General features: G+C 39.8%; 5 protein-coding genes across 5 annotated transcripts in view; 1 reads left to right on the forward strand and 4 right to left on the reverse strand.

Annotated features, from left to right (window-relative positions):
- The window catches only part of LOC135435127 (uncharacterized), a 169,385-nt gene extending 157,541 nt beyond the window's left edge, over positions 1-11,844 (forward strand). The window contains exons 17-21 of the mRNA XM_064692033.1: positions 1,107-2,188; positions 2,549-2,681; positions 9,912-10,098; positions 10,180-10,668; positions 10,741-11,844. Of these exons, the coding sequence (XP_064548103.1) occupies positions 1,107-2,188; positions 2,549-2,681; positions 9,912-10,098; positions 10,180-10,668; positions 10,741-11,264 (2,415 nt within the window). The 3' untranslated portion in view covers positions 11,265-11,844. The remainder of the gene's footprint in view (positions 1-1,106; positions 2,189-2,548; positions 2,682-9,911; positions 10,099-10,179; positions 10,669-10,740) is intronic.
- Positions 4,688-5,967, reverse strand: LOC135435103 (odorant receptor 67a-like). Its single transcript, XM_064692005.1, has 3 exons — positions 5,168-5,967; positions 4,917-5,118; positions 4,688-4,852 (listed from the first exon to the last, which is right to left on the reverse strand). The coding sequence occupies exons 1-3, from the start codon at positions 5,965-5,967 to the stop codon at positions 4,688-4,690; spliced, it is 1,167 nt and encodes a 388-aa protein (XP_064548075.1).
- Positions 7,293-8,674, reverse strand: LOC135435114 (odorant receptor 67a-like). Its single transcript, XM_064692017.1, has 4 exons — positions 7,875-8,674; positions 7,615-7,816; positions 7,408-7,563; positions 7,293-7,346 (listed from the first exon to the last, which is right to left on the reverse strand). The coding sequence occupies exons 1-4, from the start codon at positions 8,672-8,674 to the stop codon at positions 7,293-7,295; spliced, it is 1,212 nt and encodes a 403-aa protein (XP_064548087.1).
- A 132-nt stretch (positions 11,845-11,976) lies between the features above and the next one.
- Positions 11,977-16,583, reverse strand: Spn31A (Serpin 31A). Its single transcript, XM_064692031.1, has 4 exons — positions 16,072-16,583; positions 12,780-13,709; positions 12,306-12,453; positions 11,977-12,236 (listed from the first exon to the last, which is right to left on the reverse strand). The coding sequence occupies exons 2-4, from the start codon at positions 13,674-13,676 to the stop codon at positions 12,112-12,114; spliced, it is 1,170 nt and encodes a 389-aa protein (XP_064548101.1). The 5' UTR covers positions 13,677-13,709; positions 16,072-16,583; the 3' UTR covers positions 11,977-12,111.
- A 123-nt stretch (positions 16,584-16,706) lies between these two features.
- Positions 16,707-19,878, reverse strand: Pen (Pendulin). Its single transcript, XM_064692030.1, has 5 exons — positions 19,702-19,878; positions 19,206-19,347; positions 18,824-19,134; positions 18,182-18,752; positions 16,707-18,114 (listed from the first exon to the last, which is right to left on the reverse strand). Exons 2-5 carry the CDS (start codon positions 19,266-19,268, stop codon positions 17,494-17,496), a joined length of 1,566 nt encoding a protein of 521 aa, XP_064548100.1. The 5' UTR covers positions 19,269-19,347; positions 19,702-19,878; the 3' UTR covers positions 16,707-17,493.
- Between the last annotated feature and the right edge of the window lie 5,129 nt (positions 19,879-25,007).

Here is a 25,007-nt window from a genome sequence, read left to right on the forward strand (position 1 = left end):
TTTGTATTTTTGTTATTACTCGAAATCGAAGCAGTTAACAAAGCAGGCCGCAAGCAGTGTGCAAGCAGTTCGTCCCATAGCGAATTATAAATATAAAAACTTAAATATAACGAGAAGGAAAGGGTATCTTCGTGACGCCGAAGTTCGCACAGCCTTGTAGAAGTTTGCCTTACAGTTTTGCAGATATGTGAAAATAGCAAAAAGCTCGAATTTGATGAAAATACCTTGGATAACAGAATATTTTGGCATACAAAAACTCATTCTTCGACAGATTCTTCCTAAAAACCAATATAATATAGTTCCCATAACAGCTATATGATATAGAGGTCTGATGTTAATAGATTTTTGCATTTATTTAGTTTGATCAAAACATCTTCATAACTAAAAAGTGAGTATTAGTATGACACCTATATCTAGTCGACTGGTTGGTTCCGATATAGGTACGGCCAATTTGCAAGTCGACAGCCTTAAAACTGAGAGATTAGTCGCATAGAAACAGACAGACGGACATGGCTAAATCATCTGATCTAGACTATATATATTCTTTACGGGGTCAAAGATGTCTTCTTCTATGCCTTACACATTTCTTTACAATACCCTTGACAGGGTTATAAAAAGTTAGCTTATGGTTTGGTTGGTGTTAGTCCATTGCCAATTTAATTAGAGATACGGATTATGTATGATCAATAAAACCTTCTCCCATTTGTCGCTCATAAAAAAAATCCGCAGGCCAAAAGCGAATGACCTGCCTAATACTTGACAGAAAAGTTTATAACTTTTTAATAAGTAATGTCCAGTCATTGGCAGGAATTGCAATGAAATAATTTTAGCTCCAGGCACGCGTCAAATTTTGATGTCATCTTTATGGCTCAGCAGAGGCAGGGTAAGCCCAAGTAAATAGCTGTGAAATACATAAAACATAAAAAGTTAATACATGCTTGGTCGTAAATGGTATTCTGGCTACTGTCGCTGTTACTGTTGTTGTTGCTATAATGCGATGACAACTTTTTATATTTAATTAAAAATAATGATGTTGCAACGAAGTGGCCGCCGTTCTCCCTCTCACTGCAGCGTTAATAATGTGCCACATAATTTCCTCTTTGCAGAACTGGCATGCCATAATCAGCAGCTCGCTGGCATCGCTGCTGCTGCTGGGCATCTCTACGCTGATTGCGATTGCACTGGTCATACATACGGAGCTGGTGCCGAAGAAGTATCTACAAATCGGCAGCAAGCCCTCGACACCGACCAAGCAGAACAAACGCCGCGAGAGTCTGAGCAATATTACGCAAATCAGTGCCCAGTCTCCGGAGGCAGCAGTCGTGAGTCGCAGTCGCAGTTGCGGTCGCAGCAGGAATCATCCGCCGCCGCCCAACAGCTCGGGCTCAAGATCCGCCGCCGGCTCGCACCCGGCCTCCCTGGCACTCTACAGCGGCTCAGCGGGCATACGCGGCGCCATTGGCATTAGCTGGCTTCTGCCGCTGCTGTTTGCAATTGCTGCGCCGCTAATCTGCAGCATCATAGGCAAGTGGCCGCGGCACTGGTGGCTGGAGCTGCTGTGGACCAGGCTGCCATCGGATGCCGCCAGCGACGCAAGCAGCGACAGCAACAGCGGCAGCGGCAGCGAGGACCCTTCGGAGAACGATGCTGGTGTCTTTTATGCCACGCATTCGCTGCTCAACGGCGATAATTTACTTCTCGAGTCGGAAGCACTGTTAGGCAATGCAACGGGCAAACGGCAGCCATCGCCCACACTGACTGAGACATCATCAATGGGCACAGACATAGGCACGGGCCAAGGCACGGGCACGGTCAATGCTGTGGCCACGTCAGCGTCATCAATCACAGGCGGCAGCAGCAGCGACTTGACGTCGGACTCGAACTTGGGCGCCGTGACGGCTGCGGCATTGACTTGGCCACAGCAACAGACGCCTACCGCTTGGGGCCGCGCCGTCCCAGGACATGCACAAGCAGCGGCATTCACTTCCGGCTTGGGCGCGGAGTCATCGTTGTCGTCGACGACGCCTTCGCTGAGCTTCATTCTGTTCGTTTGCATCGATTTGCTTTTCATTCTACTCTTCTTTGCGCTGTTTGTCATTTTAATGAAGAAACTCTTGTGGTTATGGCACAAGAATCGCAATGTGCATACGCATCCGCTGGATAAATTCAACACGGCACTGCAGAGGCGGTAAGTTGTGAATAGTTGATAAAAGCACAGACAGACAGAATGGGAAGGTTCGACTGCCTGGATTCGGCTTGCTTAGGGCCAATAATCCTGTCCAATCACTATTACTATTAACTAATGTATTTATAATGCTTTCTGTATGCCAGTCGAGTCCAGAGCTTCGTTGTTTTTGGTCCATGCCAAAATCTAATTTCCCTTTTGCAGTCCAAGCTGAAAATGGGAATAACTGCGACCAGACGAACATAAACCATAAAATCAGTCCTCAAGCGGCTACACACAACTCCCAATAAAAGCGCTTTTAATTTCCTTTCCCTCACTCTCTCTCTTTTTCTCTCTCTCTCTCTGTCTCTGCCTCCATTATAGACTTGGCCTACTTTATCGGGCAGGCGGTTTGCTGCTCTTAAAACTCTGCAGCGATGGATGCTTTATAGTCTACGTGAATTCGACGCCGGATACTTTATGGGCATATCCGTTTGGCATATCGTGCATAATATTGGTAAGTCCAGACTGTGCACTACGAAGTCTCCAGTCAATTGATATTTAATTAAGCGCATATGAGAGCATAAATGCTTACCACGCGTCGTATACTTTATATTTACCATGCAACTTTTATGGCAGTTGCTTTTATGTTGATTGAGTTATTCAACTGATTCGAGTGATTCGGCAGCTTGTCAACAAAACTATTAAGGAACGGCTGCCGTTTGGCTTGAGCTTTTATGCAAATCGTCGTATCTGCTTTCTGTTTATTATCATTCGAGATTTTATGTTGTTTTCTTCCTTAGCTTTCTTCAACTTTGCCTCGTATTGCGCGTGCATATTTCATCAAAGTGCAAAGCCTGCATATTTTTACGCCTGCCGCACAAATTATGCATGCAAAATCAACTGAGACTCTTAGAGTCGCAGCAGCATACGGCAACAGCCGCGTCCCTTGCCATCCTCTTAACCACTTTCGCTGGTTGCATTAAGTTTCACCTGCTGCTCTGTGGTCGCAGTCATCAAAGTGGCCAAAGAAGCCTTTTTGTTTCTGTTTGCTTTGCACTTGACATCGGTTCCCCTTCCGTTCGCTAAGCCTCTTCTTATGTTGCTTGTGTTTTCTTTTTATTATTTCATCTCATTTATTTTGTAAATTAAATAAGTGCGCCTGAATTCTTCTTCTAAGAGACTTACTTAAAAGCACATTCCAAGGCCAGCTTACTCACCTCTCACAGCCATATTTCAATTTTATAATCTGCTTTCTGAGCTTGGAATATTTTAGCTACTAAGTCCGGTTCTCCTAGCTACCACTAAATAATATTAATACTCATAATATAAATACGTTTTTCCCTTGACTAACAAGCTGATTGATTAACATTGTAACTTAACGTAGATCTACATCTCTAAATATAAATTTGTTCACTTTGCTTATCCATCTATTCGTACCTTTGCATCGTGAGAGCTTGCTGATAAGTTATTTCCAAATACAAACATAAATATTTTGTTACGCAATAATTGACAGCAAGAAAGACAAATTCAATGTACTCGATTTTACTTTCTCAACAAAGTAAAAAGCATGGCTCCTAAACGTTCGCAAAGAATTGGAAAGTAATTGATAATCTGCACTCCTTTATGATAATGGAAAGGAGCTTACCAAATTAATATTAAAATCATAAATATCATCTTACTTATAGCGAAATTCGGAGCACCAAAACTGAATCCAATTAAACATCTGAGCACGCACAAATGGGCAGCCTTACATCCAAATCCAAGCACATTTTGCCGAGGTTTCTAACCCGCTTGCCGCAGTTTGGGCCGCCCACTCATGTGTTTACTTCAGTCCAGGGCTATTAATTTGGCCATCAATTGGCATTTGGCATTGTCGAGGACTAGGTTAGGCCGTGTTCTTGTTTAATTATTTATAACAACATTTAAAGGGCTGAAACACGCACTCGGTAAAGCCCACATGGACTGGCAACCATATGGGAATCCATGACTTTTGGGGCGCAGCTGTTTGCCGTGCTTTGCAATATTAGTAGAACAATTGTTGCACTGGGTCAAGGGGAGGCTGCGCTAATTAAGTAATTAATTTCGCTGGAAATCGCTGCCCTCAGATGCCTCTGCCCTCTCATTTAGTGAAAGCTTAGCAGAGCAGCATACATGTGTCTAGCCACATCCTTTAGCATCGATATAAAGGCACGTTCAGTTCTGAAATTCTAGATAGTTGATGGATTTAATTTTGCGTCGCATCAGTTAAATATGTATATTTGCCTTCAAATAATTTTGTTATTGCGATTTAGCCTGAGTTGCTGTTAAAGTTCACATTTTATTCCATAAATATATCTGGTGTTTAGTTTATTGTGTCGTATAGTAAAGTTGACTTTGGGGTATTCTTCGAGCTTCTCTTTTGGATCTACTGATACATAGTGCGTATAAGACAGAATAATCTATACGATATTTTAAGGAACTGCTTATTAAAAAAAAGGATTCATTTTAACAATACACCATACAACTGAGAATCAACGGTGATCAGCTCACCATAGCCATTGTCTCCATAGAAATGTCCAAAAATACGGTCGCCTTCAGGCAAACTGGTTTCTGGGCGCGTTGTGCTATAAAAATAAGCATTTTTTTAAAGCGCGTATCGCCGTGCAACCAATTCATCTCGTAAACGGCCGCAGTCACACCCTCACTCTATAAGCGAAAGAACAAGCATAAATCCTCTAGGATTCATCGGGAGGAACAATGAACCACCCACCGAAACAATTAATAAGCCGCTGAAATAGCATATTAAATAGATCTCAATTACGGCTGAGACCAAAAAGAGGGCCAGCTTCACAGTATGGTCGGCGCTCAGACCAAGGGTCATCTGAAGGCCCACAAAGCAGACCATGACGGAAGAGGTGAGGAAATTCAAGAGCAAGGGCATTCCAAAGACCGAATTCATTACATTGGAGAGCCTACAAGAGCAAAACACTTATGCCTGATCACAATCAGATGCCGACTTACCGGAGCAGCTTGTTGTGATATAAAATCAAGTCCTTCAGCGATTTTAAATCTTTGTCAGAGCCATTGTCTACGCATCCTGTCTGTATCTGGAACTCCTTGAGCGATTTTGACAGATAGTCAAAGTGCATAACCAGCTGCATATTGACGGCATATATGGACAGATCGGCCGAAATGTGGCCAGTGGTGGCGGTATAGGCGCCCCAGACCTGCAGCAGATACATCACGTAGTAGCTCCAGTGGTCGTGCCAGTCCCAGGGCGCAATTGAGAAGAATGGCATTCCCTTCTCGACGTCCGGCATGTAGAGCAGCCAGTGCTGAATGGCATACCGCACATAGACAAAGAAGCTGTAGGTGATAACAAGAAACAAATAAAGACCACTGAAGCCGCGCAAGAAAAACTGGCCCCTGCGCAGATAGTGTTCAGCTCGATATTTATCCTGCTCCTCACGATTTGGAGCTGGAAAGATTGACTCCAATTCGTACACCAAATCGTTCAACTTGGCCTTCTGGCGCCACACGCTGCCCGTCTTCAGCTGGCTGACACTAATAAAACCAAGATAGCATATGGTCATGCATACGTCCACAATGTGTTCGGCGTCCTTAAAATACAGCACTACGAAAATGAACTCCATACAAAAATTAAACCCAATATTTGCCTCATTGAGCACAAAATTAACATAGAGCCAACGACTGGGCACTGCCTTGGAGCTAGGTGATTCATAAGGATCCACCCCGATGGTGTGATAGAAGAACACAGGCAGACTCATAAAGTCATTAAAAGTTACAAAAGCCTTTGACATCGCGCTATATAGCAGATTGGTATCTTAATCTTCCCAACTCAAGCTCTTGACTGAGACTAACTATCGTAATGTTCGGTCCTTTATTTATCCTGCCACATTACTGAACAAAAACCACAAGCTTTATTATATACGTGGATATAAATAAGCTAATCTTATATCAACATATAGGCGTATAAAAGAAAACAATATTTAAGAAGAAATAATAAATACCCTATAAAAATATCGTAATATTGAGACTAGACTTTTAGCACAAACCCGTACGAGTAAATATGGTGAGATCTTACTAACAAGTCATCTAATTCCGATATAACAGGATACCTTTAAAAAAAATATTAGTATATAGACCCTGTTAAATGTAACTGTCTAGTATTTTGTTTGAAATAGAATTATTCTTTGAAACCTATGATATTCTTAAGCCTAACATATGCTAAATAAATAGATAAATAGAAACCTCTCCTATCGGAAGGGTACACCTTTTCGTATAATATGCGTGCTCTGAGATTTTCTGCCCTTGTTCGTGTCGTGCTTGCAGTCAGACAAGACATGTTTTAGACCAGACCATTGCAATTGTAATTTGATTTAAACTAAAAGGTAGCCCAAGTAGGCTAAGAAAAGTTGCCGTTGAGTGTTACAAACGCAATAACAAACTTGATAATACCCTCTATTAAGGCACAAGCTGATCCAATGAGAGTATTACTTGAAGAAACCACAAATTTGCCTTTATTATTATTTTATTGTTAGGTAAAAAGTGATTTTCTAAGAAAATCCAGTTTTGGTTTTATAACCACGTAGTTGGTTGGTACCGAGTTGTGGTTAAAGTTTTTCAATTATTCATTCCACAAATGAGTGGTGTCGTTAAGGTACGAGTTGTTGTGAACTGTTTGCAAATAAAGTCATTTGTGCAAATTATCTAGCTAGCCTTTTGATTTATGAATGTAACCAATTTTATGGCACTCTGAAAAATGACAGCTGTCACAGGTGGTTTAAATCAATATGAGATAGGCAAGCTGTCTGTGGCTGCCGTTCGGCTGATGAATCCCTTTTACAATTTATAACATAAAGAAAACGATTATTTATTTGAAATGTACAATCCTTCCCGGTCAGATATCAGCCAAAAAAGAAGAGTTCACAAGACATACCTTCTATAACACCATTAAGAACCTTTCTAAGAGCAATTTTTAAACTGAAATACCGTGCATATTTTATTTTGTATATATATAGATAGAACAACAATGTGTAGTATAGTTACGAGACTGTCTTCTAGTAGCAAACACAAGATAAGAAAAATATAGTAAATATAATTCCAATAAATATCGTCTGTTCCATTACTGATACATGGTACGAATCACGCAAAAGAATCTGTAGGTCATTTGCAAGAACTGCAAGTAAATATAAAAACAATGTTGGATTATTGGAAATCTCATTCCACGATCAACCCACCATGGTCATAGTCTGCATTGAAACATCTAAGAACACAGTGGCCCTCAAGTAGACTGGCCTCTGGGCGCGTGCTGCTATAATAATAAGCATTTTCTGGAACCGCACATCGGCCTCTATCCAATTCATCTCGTAGACCGCGTTGGACACACTGGCACTCTTGAAAAGGTCCCGAATATAGATAGATAAAGATTCCCTTAGACAACTTACGGCATTAATCAGCAAATCACTGAAGTAGCATATGAGATAGATTTGTACCATTTGCGCCACCAAGAAGACGGCCAGCTTGCATATTAGCTCAGGACTCAGTCCAAGGGTCATCTGAAAGCCCACAAAGCAGACCAGCAGAGAAGAAGCCATAAAGTTCAAGAGCAAAGGCAATCCAAAGACCTGATTTATTACTTCTGTAAGCCTATGGAAGAAGCGAGACGTTTGCCATTGAAAATAAAACTTAGCAGAGAATAACCTACCCAAGAAGCTTGTTGTGATATGAAATCAGTTTCTGCAGCACTTTGAGATCTTTGTCAGAGCCATCCCTCACGCGTCCTGTTTGTATCTTCAACTCAACGAGCTCACGGGATAAATGATCATAGTGCATGATGTCCTGAATGACCACCGCATAGATGAGAATGTCGCTGGAGGCGTGTCCTGCCGTAGCGCAGTAGCCAGCTACGGCCTGCAAAACGTACATCACGCCGTAGCCCAAGCCATTTTCTAGGCTCCAGGGCGACACTGGAGTATAGGGCATAACCAGCCGAGCATTTGGCATGTCCAGAAAAAGTCGCTGAATGATGAACTGGATGAGCACATAGAGATTGTAAGTGGCGATGAGCACCAGGTAGAGGCATGTGAAACCCTTCGTGAACACACGGCAGCGCTGCAAATAGCGCTCCACTTGATATTGGCGCTGGTCCTCAACAGACGAAGATGGAAATATCATTTCCATTTCGCGCATCAGTGCATTCAACTTGGGCTTCTGCCACCAGACGGTTAGCATCTTCAGTTCTCCAACTACGACAAATGCAATGTAGCCCATCACCATGCAGGATTCCACAAAGTTCTGGCTGTCCCTAAAGGACATGTACACAAAAGCAATCTCCAATCCACACATACAGTTCAGATTAATCACATGAAATATAAAGATTGCGAGAAGCCAGTGACTGCGAGTTGCCGTGTTGGTAGCCGATTCATAAGGATTTACCCCGATCGTGTGATAGAAAACGACAGGCAGACTCATAAAGTCATTGAAAGACACAAATGCCTTCGACATTCCGATTCAATTTATTTTAATTTGATTCCAAAAGAAGGTAGCTTCGTAATATTTAGCAATTACGCTATTTATATTATAGGTGAATGTAAAACATAAAGAAAATTAATTATATATATATATGTTATACTCTGGTTTTTTTTGAGAGTATTAATATATTTATTTATCCAACAAAGTATTTTTATATCGATCTGATCTACACGTATAATAATTGACACCTATGTTTATTTTTGTTGCTGGCAAAATATGTACGTTTCGTATCTTACCACTTTTTTATATAGTCAGATTTTCTCTGACGCTCAGATTTTTTGTAAACATTTTCAGATATTATTTATATTCCAATTTTGTATTTAAATTGTGATCCAGAAATAACTGATTGTAAAAATTCAAAACAATTTAGAAAATCGAATTTTCACTTGAAAATCTATTAGATTGTTGGCTAAAAAAAATATATTGAAATATAATTTGCATCAACTGTTTTTTAAGCAACTATTTCGTAAATTTTCAAGTTGTGAAATCAACGAATGTCAGTTAAACATTATTATAGTTATAGTTACAATTGCTCTATGAATTTTTCGGGGATAACAACAAGTACTCGTGTGTGCTGGACAGCTCTGCCAAATGAAAACTGAAATCGAAATGCATTTTATTAGCAACTGTTGAGGTCGCTGCAGTTGAGTTCAGAGCAGCAGAAATATTAATGGACTTTTAATTGGTTAGTTTTCATAGCAAGTGAAGCCTACGCACAGTTAATTCGCGGCTTCATACTGTCAGCTGTAAATAAAACAGAAGTAAAGCAAAACTTGCTAATCAAAGCAGGAAAGTAGTACCAAAGGGATTTAGGGTTGAATTGCATATGAAGTCTGTGATTTTTCATTTGTCTCTATTTGGATAGATATATATTTTTTCACATGAACCATAATGAATGAAATTACGTTATTTAAATACTCAGCTTTTCCTGGAATATTCCATTTGTTCCTCAAATAACCAAATGAAATCTATTTATTTTTATATTCCATAGCTGTCAAATTAATATAATTATCTGATTACCTTGCTTCATTAGAAGCATCGGTTGATGTAATCATTTTAAAGTTGTTTTATAGAATTAATTGATCATTGGTTATGCATAATGCAGATCCATAAAAATATGTAGCTTAGCTCTTATATACCAATATATACTGCAGCTAAGGAAATGTCTTAATGCTCAATATTAAAGCCGAACAATTGTATTATATTCCAGGGCTTTGGCATTCTCTTTTGCTTTGTCATCAAGGCTGAGAGCAAACTACGCGGACCACCCTTCTTGAGCAGCAACAGCAGCAGCCAGAGCAGCTCGCTGAAACAGACCAAATTCAATACCAGCAGAACCAGTCTGGACGAAAACTACTGCACGACGACGACGGCTAGCATTAATAGTCCATTGAGCTGTAAGTAGCCAAAGCCAAGAGCGTACCAAATGGGGACCAACTCTACCTTTCACCTCTTACCCCTTTGCTTATTCTTTGTAGTCTACACCAATCATGATAAGGAAAAGGAGAGCGAGTGTATAGCAACATCAGCGGCAGCAGCAACGGCTGTGGCAACCGGGCCCAGCGCTGCTCCGCTGCAGCCGAAGCAGGGGCTGGAGCTGTCAGCGGCAACTGGAGCTGGTGCCGGAGCCGGAGCCGTGCAACTGCCGTTGACAATCATCTCGACGGCGCCGCGCTGCCAGGCAGCTATTGTGAGCACGGCGGAGACCCTGCTTGGTGGGCATCAGCAGCTGCCTTTGACGGTGGCCGCCTCGCCGGGCACTCGCTGTTGTGCGCTGCTAAGCGGCGGTAACGCGGAGGCGGCCAGTGCTCTCGGCTATGCCTACGATGCCTACACGATGGGTGGACTGACGGGCAGCCTGGGCCGGCGCATCTTGCACCACCAGCAACCCACACACTATGCGACTGGCCCTTGTGACGAATTTGTGGGCCTCGAGACGCTGGATATACTGCAGGGCCTGGCGGCAGGTAAGTGACCAGCCTAGGGTCAAGTGCAAAGTGCGGCTGCATTGTTGCTACGGCTAACCACACCACTTACAGACAGCATCATTGGCATACACACCAGTGGCATGCTGCCCACAGCCTCGCCCCATTACGTGCCGCTGCAGCACAATCCGTACGTGGACTTTGTGCCCAGTCCGCTGATGCTCAGCATGCAGGCGTCGGCGCTGCCGCCGCCAACGATTAGCGGCAATCTGAGCGGTGCTCGGGCAACCATATGCAGTGCCACGTTGCCCACGCCGAAGACGCAGAAGCGCGTGACCATACTGGAGCCGACATCGCGCACCACCTTCGATCCGCTGCTGCCCACCATGGTGGCTGCAGTCGTCTCCACTACAACCACAGCCACCACAACGGTCTCTGTTACGCCGTCCACGCAGAGCGCTGGAGTAGACAGCAGCGGTGCTTCAGGCGGCAATGCGACACTGGATCGCATCACGCACGATCTGGACTATTTGCTCAATCGCGGCAGTCTGGATGTGGACACAGGGACACCACCACCGCCCGCCGTAGTAGTCAAGAAATGCGATGAGCCACAACAGCAGCAAAGCAGCAAATTATAATTGGAGAGTCCCTCAATCTGCCAACAGAAAGGTATCGTGGCCATATAATCATCGACATTGTTAAAGGAAATCCAGAGCAGTGTAAATACCTATGTATGTCTACAGAAGTAATTGTAATTTATCATGTAAATAACTACCTAAAAATATTTAAATTTACATATTCAACTCGTTTACGACTGCAATTGAAAAGAATTATTTTTGAAAAGTCTAATTCATAATTTCGTAAATGTTTTATTCATTCATTCATGTTCATTATACATGATGATTCGTTTTGAAAGAACCATTTACTTTTAGTTTAAAACCTACTTGTAAATATATTAAAGTTAATTGTATGAATACACACCATCAAATCAAATATAGAAGCTCTGTAAGTGACATTTAAAATCAAACTTCAAGTCATCTAAGCAAAATGAAAGAATTTAAAGTAAAAACAATTTTTTAGCTAGATTTACAAACATTAAAAAGTAAAAGTAACTCAATATATTAGAATTAACCTTAGGTTAATTCAATGTGAGTACACCCGGTAGGGCGGTGTGCTTCTGTTTTTGATTCTATTTAAAATTTTCCTAGACCTAAAATCAAATCATGAAAACGATAAAAACTCTACAAAATACAATAATTGTATAACTAAAGTATATTACAGAACTATTTCTGCAACAAACAAATTATACATACACATACATACATATATCTTTGATTAAACTCGAGACTCTTGTTATAGAAAATCCACAACAGAGATTTTAAATTTGATGTTGTGACGATGGATTATTATTATTAAGTATTATTACAATTATTAATTTATTATTATCCGTCTGGTGTACACACTATTATTGCTGACTCATGTCCGCTAAAAACTAACCACATGCCCCACAAAGTGGGTCACGTTCTCGCCGCGTATGGCAAAGAAAAATGGATGATCCGCCCGAAAGAACTTCTGCCGCGAGGAATTGCTAATCACAATGGGCTTATAACCTGCAAAATATTATACATCAAGTGCTTATTAATAATCTTCAATAACTGATTATATTGCATTTAACTTACCTGTCGCCGGCTGAGGCAACTCTGAGCCTGAGCCCGATTCGTTTAAGTCAATCCGCAGCTTGTGCAAAACATCGACAATTGGCTGATTCGCGACTGTATGCAAATGCTTGAAGTTGGCTGAGGAGCCAAAAATCTCGGCAAAACCAAACTGTAAGCAAGAAATACGAGAGTCGGTTCAATAGTTATTCTTTAGATTATCTTAGGCAATGAGAAGTTGGTGTATATGAATTATAAATTGATTTTCATCAGCCAGTTGTCCTTTCCACTGATAGGCAAAGTAATGAATGCCAATTTTTGATATTAAAATATCCGCCTTTGTCCTAGCGAGATGGCAATTAAAGCAATGCTTACAAAACAAAGATAAGGAAATGTTTATTCCTGTCTTAGGGACTTATTGACCGACCTTCGTACACGTTAAATTCAATGTAGTCTTTGGTTCCACAGTAATTGCAATTATGCGAGTTTTTTACCCACCTGCTTTAGCGCCTGTCGCAGACTGCACTCAAAGTCTATGCTAAACTTGGGCAGCAACACCTGAACGCTCTCCATTTGCATACGCTGCTGCAGTGCGCCCAGATCATGAGCGCGCAGTTGGGTTTCCAGCTCTGCCAGGGCCGAGGCGTCGCGCTTGTTGGGCAGGATTAGCAGCATGGCCCATTCGTCGGCATGCTCATAGGGCAGCTCAATGGCGCGGGCGTTAAGCTCCCGCAGCTCCGCGTACTTGACAAACATGTCGTCATCGAAGAGCATGGGCACCGGCTTGGGGGCGCCTGTGGAGCTGTGAAAGTCGTAGAGGCCCGTGCGATAGGCACTAAATGGCAAAAACCATTTGCTTTGAAGCCTCGCCGCGAGCAGCAACAGCAGCTGTGCCGCTTGGCTTGCGTTCACCTGGAGCGGCTGCTGCCAGTTGCCGCCGCCAGTGCTGGCCAAAATATTTTCACTAACGTAGCGGCGCACCTTCTCAGACTGCTGCAGGTCGAGGCACTCGGCCGTCGCATGGAAATATGTTTGTGCGATTTTCTGGAAGTCATCCGCAATGCTCGTGCCGACGGTGGCCTGCAGCAGCAAGCGATTTTGCAGCTGAATGCGTGTATCCTTGTCGCCAGTCGCTGCAGATAGCTCTGCAGCATAGAAATTGGCCATCTTGGCATTGCTGGGAAAGCGCTGCTTCAGCTCCAACAGCCTCTGCAGCTCCTCAGCTGTCGCGCCATCTGAGCCGAGGTAGAGCAGCGCCAGCGTCGCCTCCAGCAGCAGTGGCGATATGATTACATTTTCATCTGCAGCTGCGGATGCAATGCTGTGGAAAATCTCAGCTCCAAGACTGATTTCGCGTGGAACTCCAGACGCAGTGAGACTAGGATCAGCACTCATTCTGACAGACCTGGTTGCGTTAACTGCGGAGAGCTGTGAAAACAATTGAAGAGAATGTGAGTCTAACATCTGGAATGATAGGTACCTAAAAGTCAAAAAAGATAAATCATTCCAAAATCAGACGCCATATTTTCGTGAAATTCCAATTTTACGTGTTCTTGAAATATGACTGGATTTATTGAATGCAAGGAGTGCATTAAAGGTAAGTAAATAAATAGAAATTAACAATGTTTTATTTTTAAACCCAACAAATTATTTTTCAAAATTTACAATTTCCATCATATTTGAACGAGTCCCTCATTTTTATTTTTTTCAATATATTTTTGGATATATTTACTTATTTTATATGCAACATATGAACATATATATGTTAGTATCTACTGGATACATTTTATTTGTATCAGAGCCCCATTATAAACAAATATAAAAAGAGTACTTGAAGCTCTTCGGATATGATCTTGCTCGTAAATAGCAAAATGTTTACGATACAGTGAGTATTATTCTAGTAGATTTGCCCTTTTAGTATAAAGCAAAACACGTGTGCAGATATTTATTCAAATATGACTTCCTTAATTGCGTTCAGCACAACTTTATAGATCTTGACATGACCTTATGCTTTCAGCTAAATATAAGATGTACATTGTAGTAGAAAGTATACAAAATATTTATATCTATCTAACTATAATGTTATTATGCTGCAATTGTATATCGAATACTGTAAGGCACTATTTTTATATCTTCTCTCATTGTTTCAATTATGAACATTAATCCCGTTCGCGTTCGACGCCTTTGATTCAATTAAAAAATCTTTCAATCGGCCAAAAAGTTTGGCCGTGGCCTCAAAACTGCTTTTCCTAATAAACATTGAATTTCAATTTCTTCCGTCTACTGGGCAAAAAGCAAAAAGCAAATAAAAATCGGTGAGGGCGAGACTGCTCGACCTGCAGATACCCCTTATCCATTAACAGAACACGTATCAACTTAGTTTGACTTAGTGCTTCACCAGATATTAACTTAAAAATATATTCTCATTCAAAGAAAATAAGATTTCGACATGTTTAAAGATACCAAGAACTAAAGTTTTATCTGTATCTAATCTTTAAAAACTAAGTTCAGTTATCTTAAACGTAAACAAACTTAAACTTCACGTGAAAAATATCGTAAATCTACTAACTTAAATTATTTACACACTTTCATGTAAGCCATTTAAACCGTTGTATGGGTACAGGGTATAGCAAGAGATTCACAATGCAATAACAAAGTGAAAAACAATGGGCCAAGAGAATTGCCAGCAAACACAAAAACTTGACACGATTCTCGGTTAGCCCAAAAAGTCCACAACAACCCAGAACGGGAAAACTTTTTGACATTGCTCGGCTAAACAAACATACGAACATGCATATATGCATCCATACATATACCCTTACATATATTTTGGGCAACTTTTAATCTAACGCGAATCTCTCGAATTTCTCTCAACGTATTGCTAAATGATTTCTGAGTGCGTGCTCTATGCCGCCTCCACAAAAACAAAAGATAACCCTACGCTCGAAAGATCCGTAGAAAAGTTCTCTTACTCAAACTAAGTGAAATGATTGATGCACATATTATAGAAAGTTTAAGACTCCGGTTAATCTATTAATTTAATCAAAATGCCCAGAGATCTTCTTCTTTATTGTTCGGTGAATATTATCTTAGTATAAATATTGTTATATTTAAGTAATATTGTTAGGGTATTAGAAGAGTCTTCTGCTCTCGCCAGCTGCACATTTGGCCTGCTTTTAAAGTAGCACTACTCGGCGTACTCTTAAATGTTTATTGTTTATTTTGGGTGTGCCAATTTTTGTGTGTTTTCTTTGGGAAATTAATTACATCATGAATTTGTCAAAAGTGTTTTTCTTGGCGTCTAAGCCTAAAATGAAACGCAATATACACCCACACTTCGTGCTCATATTTATATTTTGCAAAATATAGAGCATGTTTACAGCTGACGCTTCGTCCGAGTGGCAGATGGTTAATGCTCACTAAATTTTCAATGGCTGAGCATGAGGTCACATAGTCTTTTTTGTAGTGATCATTATCTTCGTCAACGGCAATTATCTCGATTAGATATAAAGAGCAAGATGTGCTGTTGCACACACAAATCTGAGCACATACATATATATGTATATACTAAATATATATATTTTTACCGACTTTTGTAGTCATATTTTTATAACCCATAAATATTGTAGAATTAAAGCGTAGTTCCAAAATAAATGCATATTGGTAATTTTGAAGTTCAATATTTATTTTAAGGTCTTATAATCACTTGAACAGCATTAAATATATGTCTTTAAAATTGACTGATCACTTCCATAATGATATTTGTATAGTATAGTATTATATTATATACCTATTATATTTCCTGCCGACAAAGTGTAACCACTATTAAATACGAAACTTGAAACAAAAAATGTATAAAACGCTTGGGAAAATAAAAAATGAATTGGCGCCCGCACGCAGCTTCGCACAGAATTGAACTAAACGCTCTTCCGCGCTAGACAAAAAGTTTATGAGGGAATCTAATTAAATTGGTCCGGCGCTGTTCATTGATGACGACACTTGGACAACGGATGGGCGGGCGAGTCGGAAGAGTCGGAAAGCTCTGGGTAAGTTCGAATTTTCTGCAACTACTTTCCGACGCTAAAAATTTAATCTATTTTTATAATTTTGCTGCCGCTTGTTCCATTCAAACGGACGCTAACGACGCCAAAGACGAACTGCGCGAACTGGGGCTGCGTCCGCCCGTCTATTGGGGCCCGTCAGTTTCTGTGGCCATTATAATGTTGTTTTGGCACTGGAACCACTAGAATTGCCGCTGATTGGGATGCTGCACGCCAGCGATGCGACGCCTGATTGAATTGAGTCATCCAGCTTTCGCTTTGTTTTCATAGTTCCATTGTTTAATCAGCTTATCTAATCTGGCGCATTTGGGTCGTTATACACTAAACGGCAAAGCTGTTTTCTTACATTGGATGACAACATATATAGCCTGTGCATGTATGTTTATTTGATACATTTTTCTACATTTAAAATATTCATTTACAGTTTTATTTCAATAGTTGCTTAATTTAAATTGGGACTCGTGCTTATCCCTCACAATTTTCAGTTAAAGGCTTCAATGCTGTTTTTTTTACATTAATAGGATGAGGACACATTTATTAAATTGCGTTGTTTGAAAAACTTGCATGAAAAGTGGTTGTGGTCGAGGATTTCACAAAATACGATACATGTTCATAAATAAATAAACTAACAGCCTAAATATACATTTATATCCGAAAGAGGGTATTTCAATGAAATTAGCACACTCAAAACAGTTCATTTGGCCATGCAAACGCAACAGGCAGCGTCCTGACCTTGTATACTGTGTAATCACAATCGCCTGCCTACCAGCACAGCTGGGCAGGCGAATAGTGGTGGTTCTGATAACAGGATGATCTTAGTGTGTGTGTGTGCGTGTGTATTCGTGTGCGAGTGTGTGGCGAAAAACAAAAAACACCAAGAACGCGCCAAAGATGCGTTTTCATGGCCGCATGCGGGACAATGCGGAAATGCACAACAAACAATGTTATGTGTAAAGGTATAGGCATTGGTCATGTAGTAGAGTAAGGATTTGCCTCTTCCTCCGCTTTTACGGCATTGGGTTTTGGGGTGTGCTTTGGAGTGACAAACTCGAGAAGTGTACATCGCGTGTAGATGGTGTAGGCGCGGTCGCATAAGAACAAAAAAAAAAGTGTGGTGTACTGTGTTTGTATGTGTATTGATGGCTGGCACATTAGAAGGTATAACCGCCCTCCGGCGCCTTGGGCTGCGTGGCATTAAACTCCAGTGCGCCATTTACTTCCTGCGGCGCTAGTTCCTGCTCGGCCTCATCGTCACCAGTGTTGAAATAAGTATCTATTATGGCATAAGCCTTCTTATAGACTTCTTCGTTTTCGTGCTGCTGCAGTGTTTCGAGCTTGTCGAGGCCGCCTAGTTCCTCGACCATCAGGCATAGATTCTCCGTACCACCCAGCTTCTCGGCGAGAGCAAACAGATTCGAAAGACCAGTTTGGACCACCTTAATGGTACGTGGATCCTTAGCATCTAGCAAATCTATGAATGGCTTCAATATCTTGTATTTCTCAATGAGATCCACAATTTGTTCGGGAGTACCCGACGTAGTTGTATTGGTCACCGCCCAGGCGGCCTCCTTTTGTGCCTTGAAGTCTCCTTTCTCCAGTACATGGCGTATCTGCTGAAAGATACCCGCGTCGATGACTGCCTGAATTTGTTTCTGATTACCGGCTGTTATGTTGCTCACTGTCCAGGCAGCCTCCTTTACTATATTGCCTTTCGAGTGTTGCAACAATAAGCCAAGCTTGGGCAAGCCACCAGCAGCTATGACCACATCGGTCTGCAAAGAGAATGACGGATGAGTAAAGCACATCGATTATTAACTGCCGTTGGTTAAGTTGACTGACCTGTTGATCCGTGCCAGTGACAATGTTGCCGACACTACGCAGTGCTGGCACAATGATGCTGGGCTCGTCGGTTTGCAGAAGATTTACCAGGCGTGGCACTGCATCCGTATCGACCACCGCTTGTATCTTATTGTTGTCATCATCCGTCACATATGACAGCGCCCAGCACGCATCAGCCAACACCTGTATGTCCTGGCTGACCAGCAACTGCGACAGCACTGGCAGCAGACGCTTTACTTGCTCAAAGGGCGGCGATGGGTTTTTGTTGCGGCACAAATTCGACATTAGCCAGACAATGTTGCGGAGAAAGGACAGAGGCGTCTCATTATTGATTAAACGCAGAATGCCATCGATGACATTGTGCTGGATTACGATATCCCGCGCCGCAGCTCCGTCGCCCGCAATGTTGCCCAACGCCCAAACGGCCTGCTCGGCAAGATTAAGCGACTTGGACTGGAGGAGGTCAATGAAATGGGGCACCGCATTCTGCTCGATGACGCAACGCGTCTGTTCCGATGTACCCGATGCAATGTTGGTCAGGGCCCAGGCAGCCTCAAATTGCAGAATGGTGCTGACCAAAGCAAAGAGATCAAATGAGGCGCACGATCTAATCGAAGGAGTATTATTATCTTAATAACTTACTTGGAGCTTTGAAGAAAGCGTATACAGATCGGAACAATGCCATGTCCGATCATAAGATCAATGGGTGGATTGCGCTCGCGGCTAAGCATCTTGCGCGCCTGCTGCATACCCACGAATTGGCGTTCTGGATCCTCGCTGTTCATAGCCGCCACAATCTCATCAACCGACAGGAGCACCGGTGACTGTCCATTTAACTCCTTCAGAGGCGAGGTTAGGTCTTCATCGTTTATGTTGCGGCGCTTGAACATCTGATCCTCCTTCTTAGACTTGCGCAGCTCGATGGTCACCTCATGGCGACGCATGCGCGAGTCCTAAACGCCAAGTCGGCATCGGCGAAAGTGAGGTTAAGTGCGAATTCAGTTTTAAAGATCGCGCCACTTACCTGCGTATTGAGAGTGTTGGCCTTGTAGTGGCCCTGGCGTGCGCTTGCATCCGATTTATTCATGTTGAATTAATTTAAGGTATTTGTTTTTCTTTTTGGAAAAATTTAAAAATTTGTTTCTGCTACGATAACAAGTGTACAGCTGAAAAGAAAAATGTGCGCTGTGAGCCTGCTCAAAAATGTGGAAGATGTCTGAGGTTGAATTCAAGGGCTGTTTCGATTGCCTCACACATACAAACGCGCGCGCGCGCTCTAAAGTGCGTTTGTGTGCGTACTTTTCGCATTTCTTTTGTGCCTGCCAATTTTTTCGTCTACCTTTTTCGCGCGCAGCAGAACCGGCGGCTTCACAAGGCCAAACCAGCAGCAACAAAGCAACAGCTGCGACTGCGTTTAACTGTGCTTGGGAAGACCGCGACGGAGACAGACCAAAAACTACACCGCCATTTGCGTGAATTGTGCTCTTGCAAATTTCGCATTTTCTTTGCAGCACACTTACCTTTTATTTTAGCCGTATATTAAAATATGGTTCACTGAATGGGCGTGCTAACTCTTTCTAAATAATTTCACATAAAATTTCCAAACTTTTACCCCAACTTTAAATTTTGAGTAGAACACCAAATTTGTGAACGTGTTAACGCGTTTAAAATCTGAATAAAACTGTGAGATGTTATAACTGTAATACAGAATATCGCAGGGAATATGACTTCAATGCCTGCTTTGTGCTCCAAAAGTTCCGTTTAATTTGAACGAGATGCTTGTTTTGTCTAGGGATGCTGAAATTATATCGATATATTGATATTTTGTTATACAGTGTGCGATATTTCTACGTTGATCTCGATGTTTTCTTAAATTTATGCTGAAAAATATATTTATATTAAATTATTGCATGACTGTGTGATAAATCTACCGAAATAATACTTATTTGTAGAAATCAGATCCAGTGTGGAATAATTAATAGTGCTAAGAAAAACTCAAAATGGTACACTTTTAAATATTCAGTTGGCAGCGCTGTCCGATCATTCGACAGATGTCGCTATTTACCATATTTTATTTTCTTGTAAATAATGTTACGTGTTATTCCTATTATTAGTATTATTACACAATTAGCCGGTTATATTATCTGTAAATAAACTAGGCATTATACTCTTCTCTTATTATTGAAAGTTTGCTGCTAAGCAGGCAAATTGAATGCGAACGCACAGCTGAAATAGAATCCACACGCTTGCAGCTTGGACATTTACCATCCACATGAGCGGAATCTGCAAGTGCAGCAATGCCTGTACTCGGTTCAGAAAGTGAAAAGTTAAGTTATTTAATTCCCTATTCCCAACAAATTCTTTTACAATGGGAATGTTCTACTATCGATTGGCATCAAACAAATTAAAATCTAAATTTTGACCAGAGTCAACCAAAAAGCAAGGGGATAACATCACATTTCTTCGCAAAATCGGGCTCGGTTTGAAAATCAAAACTTTTTTGATGATTTTTTTGAATATCTCGGCTAAATAAAGTCTGATTTTGAAATGTTATGCCTTTTCGAATTCGTTCGGATTCCCACTATCAACTGGCATTAAAACAAATTAAAAATCGATGGGTTACAAAAAGATGTGGGCCAAAAAACTCGTCCAAATAATGTCCGATTATTAAGTTTTATACCATTTTCGACTCGTAAGGATCAGTACTATCGATTGGCATCAAAAAAATAAAAATCTAAATTTACATCACGTTTTTTCTCATATTCGGGGTCGGTTCGAAAATCGCAACTTTTTAGATGATTTTTATTGAATATCTCGGGTAAATACTGTCAGATTTTGAAATGTTATACCTTTTTGAATTCGTAGGGATCCCTACTATAAATTGGCATTCAAACATTATAAATAACGATGGGTTAAAAAAGTGGTTGACCAAAAACAGATTCGTTTCTAAAGTTAACCTTTTTTGATGATTTTTTGGAATATCTCGGCCAAATAATGTCTGATTTTGAAATTTTATACCATTTTGGACTCGTACGGATCAGTACTATCGATTGGCATAAACAAAATGAAAATCTAAATTTTGGCCAAATCAACAAAATGGCAATGGGTCACGTTTTTCCTCAAATTCGGGGTCGGTTCGAAAATCAAAACTTTTTTGATGATTTTTATTGAACATCTCGGGTAAATACTGTCACATTTTGAAATATTATACCTTTTTGAATTCGTAGGGATCCCTACTATAAATTGGCATTCAAACATTATAAAAATCGAAGGGTTAAAAAAGGTGGTTGAACAAAAACCGATTCGTTTGTAAAGTCAACCTTTTTTGATGATTTTTTGGAATATCTCGGCCAAATAATGTACGATTTTGGAATTTTATACCATTTTGGACTCGTAAGGATCAGTACTATCGATTGGCATCAAAAAGATAAAAATCTAATATTTGACCAAAATCATTAAAATGGCAAGGGGTTACATCACGTTTTTTCTCAAATTCGGGGTCGGTTCGAAAATCGAAACTTTTTTGATGATTTTTATTGAACATCTCGGGTAAATACTGTCACATTTTGAAATATTATACCTCTTTAAATTCGTAGGGATCCCTACTATAAATTGGCATTCAAACATTTTAAATATCGATGGGTTAAAAAAAGTGGTTGACCAAAAACCGATTCGTTTCTAAAGTTAACCTTTTTTGATGATTTTTTGGAATATCTCGGCCAAATAATGTCCGATTTGGGAATTTTATACCATTTTGGACTCGTAAGGATCAGTACTATCGATTGGCATCAAAAAGATAAAATCTAATTTTTGACCAAAATCATTAAAATGGCAAGGGGTTACATCACGTTTTTTCTCAAATTCGGGGTCGGTTCGAAAATCGAAACTTTTTTGATGATTTTTATTGAACATCTCGGGTAAATACTGTCACATTTTGAAATACTATACCTCTTTAAATTCGTAGGGATCCCTACTATAAATTGGCATTCAAACATTTTAAATATCGATGGGTTAAAAAAAGTGGTTGACCAAAAACCGATTCGTTTCTAAAGTTAACCTTTTTTGATGATTTTTTGGAATATCTCGGCCAAATAATGTCCGATTTGGGAATTTTATACCATTTTGGACTCGTAAGGATCAGTACTATCGATTGGCATCAAAAAAAATGAATATCTAAATTTTTGGCCAAAATCAACAAAATGGCAAGGGGTTACATCACGTTTTTCCTCAAATTCGGGGTCGGTTCGAAAATCGAAACTTTTTAGATGATTTTTATTGAATATCTCGGGTAAATACTGTCAGATTTTGAAATGTTATACCTTTTTAAATTCGTAGGGATCCCTACTATAAATTGGCATTCAAACATTATAAAAATCGAAGGGTTAAAAAAAGTGGTTGAACAAAAACCGATTCGTTTGTAAAGTCAACCTTTTTTGATGATTTTTTGGAATATCTCGGCCAAATAATGTACGATTTTGGAATTTTATACCATTTTGGACTCGTAAGGATCAGTACTATCGATTGGCATCAAAAAAATGAAAATCTAAATTTTGGCCAAAATCAACAAAATGGAAGGGGTTACATCACGTTTTTTCTCAAATTCGGGGTCGGTTCGAAAATCGAAACTTTTTTGATGATTTTTATTGAACATCTCGGGTAAATACTGTCACATTTTGAAATATTATACCTCCTTAAATTCGTAGGGATCCCTACTATAAATTGGCATTCAAACATTATAAAAATCGAAGGGTTAAAAAAAGTGGTTGAACAAAAACCGATTCGTTTGTAAAGTCAACCTTTTTTGATGATTTTTTGGAATATCTCGGCCAAATAATGTACGATTTTGGAATTTGGGAATTTTATACCATTTTGGACTCGTAAGGATCAGTACTATCGATTGGCATCAAAAAAATGAAAATCTAAATTTTGGCCAAAATCAACAAAATGGAAGGGGTTACATCACGTTTTTTCTCAAATTCGGGGTCGGTTCGAAAATCGAAACTTTTTTGATGATTTTTATTGAACATCTCGGGTAAATACTGTCACATTTTGAAATATTATACCTCCTTAAATTCGTAGGGATCCCTACTATAAATTGGCATTCAAACATTATAAAAATCGAAGGGTTAAAAAAAGTGGTTGAACAAAAACCGATTCGTTTGTAAAGTCAACCTTTTTTGATGATTTTTTGGAATATCTCGGCCAAATAATGTACGATTTTAGAATTTTATACCATTTTGGACTCGTAAGGATCAGTATTATCGATTGGCATCAAAAAAATGAAAATCTTAATTTTGGCCAAAATCAACAAAATGGCAAGGGGTTACATCACGTTTTTTCTCAAATTCGGGGTCGGTTCGAAAATCGAAACTTTTTTGATGATTTTTATTGAACATCTCGGGTAAATACTGTCACAATTTGAAATACTATACCTCTTTAAATTCGTAGGGATCCCTACTATAAATTGGCATTCAAACATTTTAAATATCGATGGGTTAAAAAAAGTGGTTGACCAAAAACCGATTCGTTTCTAAAGTTAACCTTTTTTTAAGATTTTTTGGAATATCTCGGCCAAATAATGTCCGATTTGGGAATTTTATACCATTTTGGACTCGTAAGGATCAGTACTATCGATTGGCATCAAAAAAAATGAATATCTAAATTTTGGCCAAAATCAACAAAATGGCAAGGGGTTACATCACGTTTTTCCTCAAATTCGGGGTCGGTTCGAAAATCGAAACTTTTTAGATGATTTTTATTGAATATCTCGGGTAAATACTGTCAGATTTTGAAATGTTATACCTTTTTGAATTCGTAGGGATCCCTACTATAAATTGGCATTCAAACATTATAAAAATCGAAGGGTTAAAAAAAGTGGTTGAACAAAAACCGATTCGTTTGTAAAGTCAACCTTTTTTGATGATTTTTTGGAATATCTCGGCCAAATAATGTACGATTTTGGAATTTTTTTAAGGTTTTTATTGAATATCTCGGGTAAATACTGTCACATTTTAAAATGTTATACCTTTTTGAATTCGTAGGGATCCCTACTATAAATTGGCATTCAAACATTATAAAAATCGAAGGGTTAAAAAAAGTGGTTGAACAAAAACCGATTCGTTTGTAAAGTCAACCTTTTTTGATGATTTTTTGGAATATCTCGGCCAAATAATGTAGGATTTTGGAATTTTATACCATTTTGGACTCGTAAGGATCAGTACTATCGATTGGCATCAAAAAAATGAAAATCTTAATTTTGGCCAAAATCAACAAAATGGCAAGGGGTTACATCACGTTTTTTCTCAAATTCGGGGTCGGTTCGAAAATCGAAACTTTTTTGATGATTTTTATTGAACATCTCGGGTAAATACTGTCACATTTTGAAATACTATACCTCTTTAAATTCGTAGGGATCCCTACTATAAATTGGCATTCAAACATTTTAAATATCGATGGGTTAAAAAAAGTGGTTGACCAAAAACCGATTCGTTTCTAAAGTTAACCTTTTTTGATGATTTTTTGGAATATCTCGGCCAAATAATGTCCGATTTGGGAATTTTATACCATTTTGGACTCGTAAGGATCAGTACTATCGATTGGCATCAAAAAAAATGAATATCTAAATTTTGGCCAAAATCAACAAAATGGCAAGGGGTTACATCACGTTTTTCCTCAAATTCGGGGTCGGTTCAAAAATCGAAACTTTTTAGATGATTTTTATTGAATATCTCGGGTAAATACTGTCAGATTTTGAAATGTTATACCTTTTTGAATTCGTAGGGATCCCTACTATAAATTGGCATTCAAACATTATAAAAATCGAAGG

Source organism: Drosophila montana, unplaced genomic scaffold (assembly GCF_035044405.1).
Source record: "Drosophila montana isolate Dmon_TW-CO22-7 unplaced genomic scaffold, ASM3504440v1 contig_3513_1, whole genome shotgun sequence".
NCBI classification, from domain to species: domain Eukaryota; kingdom Metazoa; phylum Arthropoda; class Insecta; order Diptera; family Drosophilidae; genus Drosophila; species Drosophila montana.